General features: G+C 47.9%; 1 protein-coding gene across 1 annotated transcript; it reads right to left on the bottom strand.

The window, feature by feature from the left end:
- Positions 1-2772: 2772 nt before the first annotated feature.
- LOC147342491 (uncharacterized) lies at positions 2773-7549 on the bottom strand. Its single transcript, XM_086384138.1, has 4 exons — positions 7522-7549; positions 7007-7128; positions 5497-5802; positions 2773-4478 (listed from the first exon to the last, which is right to left on the bottom strand). The coding sequence occupies exons 1-4, from the start codon at positions 7547-7549 to the stop codon at positions 4434-4436; spliced, it is 501 nt and encodes a 166-aa protein (XP_086240264.1). The 3' UTR covers positions 2773-4433.
- Between the last annotated feature and the right edge of the window lie 4852 nt (positions 7550-12401).

Consider the following 12401-nt stretch of genomic DNA (forward strand, 5'->3'; position numbering starts at 1 on the left):
ATAGCTTCAATTAGATATTAATTAGAGATATAAAGAGTAATAGAATGAGGATAGCTCAGTAGGAAAATTCAGTGGAGAAAAGAGGCTGAGTAGCTTGGTTTACGCGGGAAACCAATAAAAGTTCAAGACAAAAAGTTTGCACCACTTACGTAGGCCGCAGGCGTCCTTCCGTTCTCCCAAAGGAGAGGAGACACTGAGGCCTCCCCGGTCGGATCTTAGAAGCCCAGGCAAAATTAGTAAGCTTGGTGGGTTCCGCGCTCCAGATGGAGACTCAGCCAGAGTTTAAGAAAGAGAGTGACATGGGGAGACCAGTATTTCGAGAAACTGATCCCAATTCTTTATTTTCCATGGTTTGCTTTTATACACTGAGATGTTATGCAAAAGTCACGCAGGGTCAGCAGTCCTGACTTTTATCAAAGTCAGGTGCTTCATACAAATGTATACAGAGGTCTTAGGGGTGTTACCTCATCTTCTGGTCAGGGGGCCTGCTGACAATTTATGACCCTCTCCTTGTGACAGCGGTCAGTCAACCAGGACACTTATTTCTCCAGGGGTGATTATTCTTAAAACAGATGCCGCCCAGATAAAGTTACATTCCTATAGGGTGAGGGTGTAGTGGGTTTTAGTTAAGGAAAGAATTTACTTAGCCTAAGGTCTAACGTGATTAATATCAAAGGTTAATACTTATTTCTTCTATATATTCATTAATGTGTATAAGGGCAAGGGGATGTGGAGACTTAGCAGTAAGCATTGGCTCAACAAATGAAAAACCCTTCACCAATACAATTTCTAATCAGCCCACTATACTTATACTGATGGTTTTCTAAGGAACCTGTTTTTAGAAGGTTTAAAGCATCTCGTGCCTCTCATGGTTGGGAGGCTGTGAGCAATCACATGTGGCCCGACAAGCCTGTCAGGCAGGCTAGAGAACCTTCAAAGGAGTTTGTAGGTTGAAACACTCCTATCACGCCCAGGAATTATTATTAACTGGAGCTCTAAGTTAACTCCTTCTCTGAGAGAGGTGGTGGGGGACAGCCCCTCCCCCCCCGTAAAGTCAGAGGTGTAGGCGAGAGCACAAAGTAGTAAAGTAGGCAGGCTCTGGTTATGGGAGTAGATGCTCGAGGATTTCCAGGGGGACTCCTGAGACTCGATCCCACCTTTGCATATGCCGAGCCTCCTTCCTCATGACCTTTGCCATGGGCGGAGTGCCTCACTCTGGCCCCCAACAGGTAAGGACTTTGGTTTGCTTTTGACTCCTCCTGGTAAGGCTGGGGGTGGGAGCACATGGTGACTTGACCCCAGATGTTCCCCAGTAGATCAGACCTGGAGTGACAGACAGCCCGAGATCCATGGCCATCAGGTGATATGAGGGTGTGTATTCTGTTGTTTTTTTTTTTGGCAGCACCCTAAGGCATGTGGGATCTTAGTGCCCCTGCCAGGGGTTGAACCCTTGCTCCCTGCATTTGAAGAGCAGAGTCTTAACCACTGGCCCACCAGGGAATTCCCATGAGTGTAGGTATATATCATTTTTAAAGCTAGAAAACTTGTCACAGCCTAGCTGTGAGCCCATTCTGTAGCTGCCTGGGCTCAAGCCCTGACACGCTTTCTTGGAGTCTGGCTGCCCCAGAGCAGGACTTGATCAGCTCATCCCTGGCACAACATTCACATGGTGTTCCTGGCCCAGCTCTTGAGGGCCTTGACCCCAGTCCATCTGGGGCCAGTTCAGGTTTTCTAACTCGGGATGATCAGGTAACCTGAGGGTGAGGTCATAGGCAGCTCTGCAGAGGCCATTCTAGTAAAGGGGCTCATTCAGCCTCAGCTTCCCCACCTGAGGGCGGGAGGGAAGTCTGGGGGAAATGGAATGGTTCTTGAGGTCTAGCCCACCTTCTGCTACCTCCTTGTTCTCCATTGCTACTTCTGCCTGCAGTGGCCCAGCCGCACAAGATAAGCTCCCAACCCTGAGACATGGCAGGGACCCCTGAGTCCAGCAGACCCTTCTGGAACCAAGGGCCACCTCTCCTGCCCCCGTCTCCCCTGAGATCTCACGTCCTTGTCCTTTCTTTCTTGCCTTCCTCCTCTCCCCACTCCCAGAACTTGTCTGAACCCAGCCTGTGCCCTTAGTTCCCTGATACCTGGAGCCAGCTGGCAGCTGCTGACTCAGGAACATTTTATCTTTCATCTGCCAGGTAGGCCTGGACACAGTCTCCGTCTGTAGCCCTGACCGTGCAGACTCTCCTGCCCCCCTTCACAGGGCTACTTGGTCTGTTCTGCATTTGTTCATTCATGCAGCTCATTGAGGGGCTTCCTTGGTGGCTCAGATTCCTTGGTAAAGAATCTGTCTGTAATCCAGGAGACCTGGGTTTGAGCCCTGAGTCAAGAAGATCCCCTGGAGAAGGCAGTGGCAACACACTTCAGCATTCTTGCCTGGAGTATTCGATGGACAGATAAGCCTGGTGGGCTACAGTCCATGGGGTTGCAGAGTCAGATATAACTGAGTGACTGACACCCACACATAGAGTTCATTTATCCCCCTGTTATCAGTTTGCTCACTCACGCATGCGTGTAGCTCCCCTTCCATCCCTGGGGCCATGTCCGTGAGCAAGTCTGGGAATGGACGAGCCTGAGATGAGATTATGATGCATACACAGGGGCAGAATAACACAGCGGGCCACAGAGGGGCTGTGCTTTGGTGGAGTCCCCCAAAGTCTAAGCTGTAGAGGTGTTGTAGCCACACGTTCCGGGAAACAAACTCACTCAGAAGGACAATGCAGATAGTGGAATGCAGTTTATTACACCGGCGGGCCCAAGGCAGAGTCTCCTCTTAGCCAAGGACCCCGACCAGCATTTGTGAAAATCTTTTATACCCCATGTGTTCGTGTCTGAACCCACCACTCCAAATTCCTTGAGACTTACATAAACCAAGGAAAATACAATCCCAATAACCCCATCATTCACGTGCTATGTGCTCATGTGCTCAAACAGTCAAACAATTAGCCAATAATCAATAAACCCGAGGTTACACTCCAATAGATACAGAAAAATTTATGACCTGTCTGGAGGAAGTGGTGATTAGTGTATGTTTTCTCTTAGGTGATGAGTAACCTAGATACGATCTTCAAGGTTCCCCTGTCTGGAGGGGGGGTCTTATCCTTCTGTTGTTGTTTTCATAGGCACTAAACACAGAGTTCAGAGTCCATTGGAAAGGTGGCCAAGCATGATCCTCATGAACAGGCCTAAGATGGAGTCCAGGCCCTATGAATTCCTTCTTCATTCCCCTCTCTTGATGCTCTTAACTCGTATCATAAGCATCATTCTTAGGGCATAGAGCATCATTCATATATTGCACCCTGGCTCTCCGACCGCCAATTTGGGAGAATGACATCAACCTTCATGTTACAAAGTTCAAAATACATTGTAAAATTCAGGGTCCACAAAGCAGAACTATCAAGACAACTATAACAGTGGTAAATATAGTTTTCCACCAGTCGCCCTTCACCCAAGATAGGACCGAAGTCCAGAAAGGAATGTTTTCATTTGACATTGCTTCATTGCTTTTACCTGGTTTTTCACGTCATCTAAAGCAGTCGATACATCACCAGATAAGTCAGGAATGTATACACAACATTCAACCTTAATTATAGCACAGGTCCCTCCTTGAGCAGCTATCAGTATGTCCAAAGCCATTCTATTATGAATTACCGCTTTTCTCATTTGGATTTGCTCTTCATTTAAGTCTTGGATGGCTTTTGTTCTATCTAGGAGGATCTGTTTTGTGAAATTAGTCAAGGCCTCTACTTTAATCATGATATCTGTTGTCCCTATAGTGGGTATGAATAAGGCAGCAACATACTCATACCATTGAAACACAGATCTTGACCACCTAGCATGTAAATAAGGTAGATTTACAGGGGCTACTGGGGTAGATTTACAACAAGTAAGTTAGGTTTTTGTTACACTGGCATTTATATCAAATGTAACCCCATGACCCGAGTCTGTTGACTGTAGGTCTTACACCAAGACAGCAAGGAGAGGTTATGATTGACAAGAGAGAGGAAAGTCTCTTTTTGTCATCCCAGAGAAGAGCAGAGTGGTTTAAAATCTCCTTGGCAGTGCGGTGACACCCACCAAGGAAGTCCATCCATCACTGACAGAGGCATAGCCCTACATACCCAGCAGTTGGAAGTGTTGTGGACGTCTGCATAGGAATGTGCCCATGAGATGAAAACATTGTCCTGAGTTGAAACGGAAGTTAAATTCAAAATCATGTTGATGAGGCCAAGCAGCAGGAGTTGACTATGCGGCTTCGTCCTGAAGGGGCTCATCCAGGATCTTCTTTTCCTTCTTCTTAAGGATGGTCTTAGTCTCTCGAGGGTCAGCGGAGTCCCTCTGTGCAGTCCACTCAACGTTTTTTGGGTCTGTGTGGTATGTTCTCTTCACCCTCGTATGATGGATCCAAGGGTCAATACCTGCAACTTTAACTGCAGTAGGGGCAGTTAGAATAACATAAGGGCCCTTTCAAGGGGCTAGCAAATCATGTTTCCAATCTCTGACCCATATTTGGTCACCAAGTGTAAACTCATGAATCTGTTCCCCAAGGGGGAATGGCACCCTTTCTTTTACAAACTTAGTTACCCAATTTATTACCTTACCCAGTTCCATCTGCTATGAAATCCTATTCCCCCTTACCTGAGACAAATTTGTTGACACCTGTTTTATTATGGGAGGGGGCCTCCCGTACACAATTTAGTATGGAGAATAGCCTTGGGACTGTGGGGTCATCCTGAGTCTGAGCAGAGCCGTCGGAAGCAAGTCCACCCAGGAGCAGTCAGTCTCTATGATCCACTTGGAGAGTCTCTTTAATGTCCGATTGGTTCATTCCACCATCTCTGAACTCTGGGCCTATATGCAGTGTGCAGTTTCCATTTGATGTTTAAAGTTTTGCTTACTTGTTGTACTAAATCAGCTACAAAAGCCGGGTCATTGTCTGAACCAATGCTGGTAGGAAGTCCAAATCTGGGAACTATTTCCCTAAGCAGGCACCGGGCTACTTCTGATGCTCTTTCAGTCCAGGTAGGAAAAGCTTCTACCCATCCCGAGAACATACATACTGTGACCAGCAGGTAACAGTAGTGTCGGTGAGGTTTCATTTCAGTGAAGTCCACTCCCAGGTGTTCAAAGGGCAGTGTGCCTTTCAGCTGAATACCTGGAGGTTTTTGTCTGAATACCCGAGAGGCAGCATTAACCTGTGAGCAGGCAGCATGGCCTAAGTGGGTCGCTTGGTGTGTTTGGCTTACCAGAGTGGGTGCCAGCTCCTCTGGTACCAATAATTTCCCACTTGGCAATTCCCACCATCCCTTTTCAGTCTTGATGTCCCCTTCTGCTTTGGCTAACCTGACAGCCATTGTCCTTGTTTTATCAGGCTAGTGCCATCGGTATATAGGACCCAACTAGGGTCTGGAACCTTGTGTCCTTTAAAACAAACCCCAGATACCTTACCTCCTCTTTGTAGATCTGTGCCTTCTTCCTTGACACCCGGTAACCTGCTTCCATCAGCAGCTGGAGCAGTGCTTTTGTCCCTTTCCAGCATTTTTCCTTGGTCTCGGCGGCCAGCAGCAGGTCATACACATATTGTAGAAGCCAACATCCATACTCTTCCTGATGGAGTGCGTTCAGGTCAGAAGCCACAGCTTCCCCAAAGATGGCTGGGGAGTTCTTAAACCCTTGCGGGGGAGTCCAGATGAGCTGTTGCTTGGTGCCCCCCGACTGGATCTTCCCATTCAAAGGCAAAGATGGGCTGTGACACTGGGGCGAGGCATATGCAGAAGAAGGCATCCTTCAGATCTAGGCAAGTATAAACTTTAGTCCTTGGTGGGAGGAGGCTAAGTAAGGTATAGGGGTTTGGAACAGTGGGGTGTAAAGTCACAGTAGCCTGGTTGACTAGCCTGAGATCCTGTACAGGCCTATAGTCCTGTCCTCCTTCCTTTTTGACTGGCAGGATCGGGGTATTCCAAGCCGACTGGCACTCTACTAGAATGCCCGCTTGTTTCAATCTATTGATGTGGGGCAGTATGCCGGCCCAGGCCTCTATTGGTAGCCGGTACTGGCGCTTTCTAACCAGGATGGTGCCTGGTTTGAATTCTATTATCTCTGGGGCTTGATGTTTAGCCAGCCTGGGGGGAGTGGGGATTGTCTTCCACCCAGACCTCAGGGAATAATTGAGTTAGTTCTCCCTCATGCTCTTCCGGTCCACCCGGTTCTGCCTTCAGAGGCTCATGCAACCTCCACTCATCTTGGGGGGTCTTGAGAGAGAGAGCAAATAAGTCATAGTGTCCATCCAGAAGGTGGGCCTCTCCTCAGGGGAGAAAGTCACCTGTGCGCCTAGTTTGGAAAGCAAATCTCTTCCCAACAGGGGTACTGGGCACTCGGGAATGTAGAGGAATTCATGAATCACTTGGTGCCCCCCCACATCTGACATTTTCTGGGCTGGCAAAACGATTTAATCATCTCTTCTCCTGATACACCAGTTAAGTGGTAGTCTTTTTGGACAGTGGTGCCACAGGTTTTACTACCGACAGTTCTGTTCCTGTATCTACCATGAAGTCAATGTTTTGGTCCCCCACTTTTACGGTTACCATGGGCTCTCGGGGACCTGATATCTCTGAGCCCCAGCAGCCCTATTTACTTTCCAAGTCAGCAAGCCCCACAACTGCGGGAGCTTCCTCTTCCTTCCTTGCCTTAGGGCATTCATTCTTCCAGTGGCCAAAAGCTCTGCACCGGGCACACTGGTTTGGCTGTAATGGGGCGGGGCCTCCGTTGGGACCGGTTGGAGGACTGTCCTGTCCCTGGGGCAGAGGAGGTTTTCAGGAGGGCCTGAGATAGACTTTCCCAGAGGAGCAGCTAGCATTGCAAATCTCCTGTCTGTTCTCTTTCGTTCCCTCCAGTTCTCTGGCAGAGCGCAGTTTCTGCTTAATTCCAACGTCTCCCTCCCCTTCTTGTCAGTACTCACCGGGAGAGGCGGATATAGCTTGGGCGGTTTGGCTGGAACCGGATCCTGGAAGTGTTGGCCAGAGGCTTCTGTCACCAGGATTGGAGCCTGCCGAGGTGGCGGCTCTATGACCCTGGGGAAAGCTGGGGGAGGAGCAGTGGGTGCTGCAGGATTTCACCTGGCCCTGGATGGGGCATTAAGGCGGCCTCTGGTCCTGGTGGAGCACTGGGAGGCAGGAGCATCATTATCCAGTATGGGGGAGGGGTTAGGTCATCCCCGTCCAAATCCTGTAGAATTTCCTTTTTTATCATCAGTCATTTTTTGTGCCATTAATATTTTCCCCTTTCCCTTCTGGATACAGAAGCTTGTCCAAGTAGGAGGGTCTTGAGCTAACCCTAGCCATGAGTCAATATATGGATATTGATCCAGGTGTCCTGGCTCTCCTGTGACTACTGTATAGACTGCTTCCACTATTTGTAAGTTCATGGTGTCCTCTGGTGGCCATCCTACTCCCATAGGGGGCCATTTGACCTCACAGAGTATGTGGAGGCGGTTAGGCTTCATCTTCACCCCATAGTCTCCTCCTAATCCCTTCTTAAAATTTTTAATCATGCACTCCAATACAGTTGCCTTAGATTAACTTCCTCCCATCTTGCTTACCTTCTCGGACCTTCTTCTACTTTTCCTTTTCGTTCTGTCTACGAAGTTCTCAGTACCCTATGTACTTCTGATATTTCCACTCAATGACACTTAGATTGCCATTCTGCCTCCTTCCTAATTGGGGTGAGAAGAGCCTTACCTGACAGATCCCAGAGGGAGAAGGGGGATCGGCATGCTTTCACCTGCTGGTCAGCACAGCCGAACCAGAACACCACATGGTCCAAGACTGTTTCTCCCTTAAAGTCCGTTCTGCCTTGGTGGGCTTGATCAGGTGTGGATGAAAACACAGATGGGTTAAATATCCCATGTCCCAGGCCATCTCTGGGAAAGCCAATTCATACTCACTTATGTATCCCCTTCCTTCTAGCCAACAATTTCGAGGGAGTCAAGAATTTCACAGCAGATGGGACACCTCCTGGGGGAGGGCAGAATACGAGCATACAAGGACCAGTTTCCTATCCTAAAAATCCCCTGGCGATCGCTGGTAGTAATTTTCCCTGAGACGGCGTGGACACACCTCCTAAATGACCTCACAAATTTCCTTCCTAAACCGTAGCACGCTCGTCGACCTGTGTACCAAGCAATCGCTGCTGCCTGCCTATTCCAGGCCCCTGTGGGTCCGTGCCCCTTCTAGTCCCTCCCAGGGGGTTGATCAGGCCCCCTCTTCCACCCTGCCGAGTGGGTTCCTCCTTACCTGAGTGCTCAGTTCCCTTGCTACCATTCACTACCTGCCAAAGTGAAGGAACCGGGTGTTGAAAAGCTGAATTCTTCCAGAGGGGCGAGGTGCCTTCCCCCCTGTAAGAGATTCAAGCCACAAAGCCTCGGGGTGGCCTCAAATGAGACCTGTCTCCTCAAAGTGAGGAGTTTCCTGGCCAATGCACCAAATGTTGTAGCCACGTGCTCCGGGAAACAAACTCACTCAGAAGGACAATGCAGATAGTGGAATGCAGTTTATTACACCGGCGGGCCCAAGGCAGAGTCTCCTCTTAGCCAAGGACCCCGACCGGCATTTGTGAAAATCTTTTATACCCGATGTGTTCGTGTCTGAACCCACCACTCCAAATTCCTTGAGACTTACATAAACCAAGGAAAATACAATCCCAATAACCCCATCATTCACGTGCTATGTGCTCATGTGCTCAAACAGTCAATTAGCCAATAATCAATAAACCTGAGGTTACACTCCAGTAGATACAGAAAAATTTATGGCCTGTCTGGAGGAAGGGGTGATTAGTGTATGTTTTCTCTTAGGTGATGAGTAACCTAGATACGATCTTCAAGGTTCCCCTGTCTGGGGGGGCTCTTATCCTTCTGTTGTTTTCATAGGCACTAAACACAGAGTTCAGAGTCCATTGGAAAGGTGGCTGAGCATGATCATCATGAACAGGCCTAAGATGGAGTCCAGGCCCTATGAATTCCTTCTTCAGAGGACTTAATGAAGACCAGTCCCCTTGTTGAATAGATGGGGAAAGGGAGGCCCAGGAGGCCACTGCTGATGGGGCCCTCCTGCCCGGCCCACCACTCTGGCTCAGTTCTCCCAGCCCTGTCTATAAGCAGAACATCATGTTTTCCAGACCCGAGTCAGTGATTCTGGACCTGGGTTAACGAGAAAGGCACTAGACCTGGGTAATGATATCCTTAGTGACCCAAACATGGATTCAGAAGGAATTATACGACCAGGACTGAAAGGCCTTTTCCTCAGAGATCTCCAAACCCTTCCCTTTACAGTCATGGATGCTAGGGCCCAGGAAGCCTGGTCACAAGTGGACCTGGACGCAGCCCCAGAACCCAAACCACAGTGTCCAGACTCCTGGTCTCTGGCTAAATCCACTGCTCAGCCATCCTGGATGTTCAAATACAGAGGAAGCCCCATTTTCCAGAGGAAAGATATTTTAAGAATGTTTTCCCTTCCCTGGCAGTCCTGTACTGGGACTGTGCTTTCACTGCCGAGGGTGTAGTTTTGATTTCCCGGCCAGGGAACTTCGATTCCCAAGCAGCATGGTGTGGTATTTTCCTAGAAAAGTAAAAAAGCAAACAAAAAGTATTTTAGGGCTAAAATGAATTAGTCAAATGTTTACTTAAGTAATCTATTAAAATTATATTTTTCCACTTTATTAATTTAGAAAACTTGCTGTTTTCCACTCATAGGTTAGGAAATAGTTTTATGCAAATTCTCCATGTAGCTGACTGACGGAGTTAATGTCGGGCTAATGCATCTTAATTGGAGGATAATTACTTTACAATGTTGTGTTGGTTTCTGCCATACAAAAACATGACTCAGCCATAAATATATATATATGTTCTGTCCATCTTGAACCTCTCTCTCTCCCACCCTCCACCCCATCCCACACCTTTAGGTTCTTTATACATACATATATATACATATTTGGCTGCATCAGGTCTCAGCTATGGCACACAGGATCTTTGTTACATCGTGTGGGATCTTTCATTGCAGTGCATGGACTCTCTGGTTGGGACACACAGGCTGAGCTGCTCCATGGCATGTGGCATATTAGTTCTTGGACCAGGGATGGAACCTGCACTGTTGCAAGGTTGGATTCTTAATCACTGAACCACAAGCGAAGTCCTCTGGCTAATGTATATTGCAAACTGTTTGTTTACATTAACATATTGAGAAAGAACAGTGTGTATGAGGAAGACTGCCAGGACAGGAGTATGGCGTACCTCTCCTAGAAGTCTGGAAAAGAGCCTCCCTTTAGAGTCAGGCCCATGAGCTGATTTTGAGCACCTGCCATGCCTGGGCCATGTGTGGCTGCAGCCACTTGGACTCCCTCACTGGGTCAAAGGCCTCACTACTGCCTCCTTCCAAGCCAGGGACCCTATTTTTCAAGGTGACTGGACATTATAACCAAGGACTCTAGAGTGCATCAGAAAGTGAGTCTAATGGTAATCCATCAGCCAGCATCTACTGAGCATTTGCAGGTCTGGGCACCAGGATAGGTACAAAGGGAATGGAAGTGTATGTAGCAAGCCCTAGAATGGAAGAATAAAGGAGAAATTAGGAGCATAGCATAGGAAATAGGAATGGCCAGGAGGCAGTGCATGTTTACTGAGGTTTTGCAATATATATCAGGTATTACACACAAATGTTGTCTCTAGTCCTCATAACTGTTAATATCAGTGGGCAGGATTTACCACTAATTCCAATTTCTGTTTGTCTAAAAGCTAATAGTGTGCATCTTAAGACTAATTACTTGACCTTCTTAGGCTTCAATTTCCTCCTGTGAACAAAGACTATCTACGCCATAGGATTATTGGGAGAGTTGACTTCTGTTCTAAGCACTTTGCATGTATCAGCTTAGCTTAGGATAGCAAATCCTCAGTCAATGCTTGCTCTTATCATTATTATAACTTAGGAGGAAGTTGAACCTTAAAGAGGAGTGGTGACTAGCCCAGGGTCACACAGCCAGAGGGAAGAGGAGTTGACCGTGCTCTGTGTTCTGCTTACAACCTGCAATACAGAAAGGGTTACAAGTGGAAGCTTTGCCCTCACAGCAGACCCATGGCTGGACTTGACTGCCCTCTGTGCCTTAGAGAGGCAAGGCCAATTGTCCAATGCAGGGTGACCCCAGGTCATCTGCAGCCATGTGCCTGGCCAGCCCATCAAGGGGTCCTGGAGAGAGGGATGGCTGTCACTTTCTTCTGAGGCCTGGAGAGCTGGGCTGGGCCTCCTCCTGTCATGTCTGAGACTCCCCTTTCCTGAGTCTCAGTTTCCTCATTTGGAAAGGGGGACACTAATGTTTTTCTGCTCAATCTGCAGTGTGACTAAGCAAGTTAAAGATGGTTTTTTCACACTATCCTGTTGTGCTCATATAAGCAGAGTTAAGGCCCATGACTTTTGGATAGGGTGAATGTTTTGATTTCATGGGGGAGGGGTGGCGGGGCTGTGTAGCGAGTTAGATTCCAGTTCAATACAAAGACAAACAATCTCATGCCTCCGGGCATAGGAGTAGAAGGAAGTGGTCCAGTGGGTGAGCCCCAGTCAGGAGGGTGCAGAGGGGCCCTGCCCGGAGTGGGGGTGAAAGTAGCCTAGTTGAGACAAGATGACCTCCCATGCGTTTCTCCTCCTGTCTCCTCCCATGCTGGGGCAGAAGGTACTTAGTAAATCTTCCCTCTCAAAGTAGAGTTGCAAGCAGGGCCTGACTCAGAACCCAGAAGGCCTTGTTCACTTGACTCTGCTACTAATTGCTACTAACTTGTGAAACTTGGAACCTCTCACTAGGGTTCATTTTTCTAATTATTAAGAAGTATAGCAAACACAGTTTGCCAGCTGTGAAAATGTGGCAATGCAAGGGATTATTATCTCAAGACTGTTGGCCGAAACACTGGGTCAATGGTGAAGACGAAGCTTCATAACTCATGGGATTACAGGCTAGTATTGAGAGGGACCTGAGCATTAATCCAGCAACTGAAGGGATAATACATCTGGGGACTACACTTTGTGATTTACAAAGCATTTTGTTTAGCCTTGTCTCCTTACAATAACACCTCAAATCTACAGACAAAGAGATGGATCCTGTTAACTTGTATAACTTATGCAACTTCACACATCAGTCTAGACTCCTAACTGGAGGTGAGAGAGAGGTGGTCCCAGGCTGGAATCCCAGGCCCAAAGGCACCATGGGCAAGTTACTTTAGCTGTGTGCACCTCAGTTTTCTCATTGGTAAAATGAGAATGTTAAAGCACTCATTGTATGGACTGGGTGAAAGAGCTCAGTGTAGTACTTGATGCAAA

The sequence above is a fragment of the Bos grunniens genome, chromosome 29 (assembly GCF_055505025.1).
Source record: "Bos grunniens cultivar Pamir isolate PY7600 chromosome 29, Bosgru_T2T1.0, whole genome shotgun sequence".
NCBI lineage: Eukaryota > Metazoa > Chordata > Mammalia > Artiodactyla > Bovidae > Bos > Bos grunniens.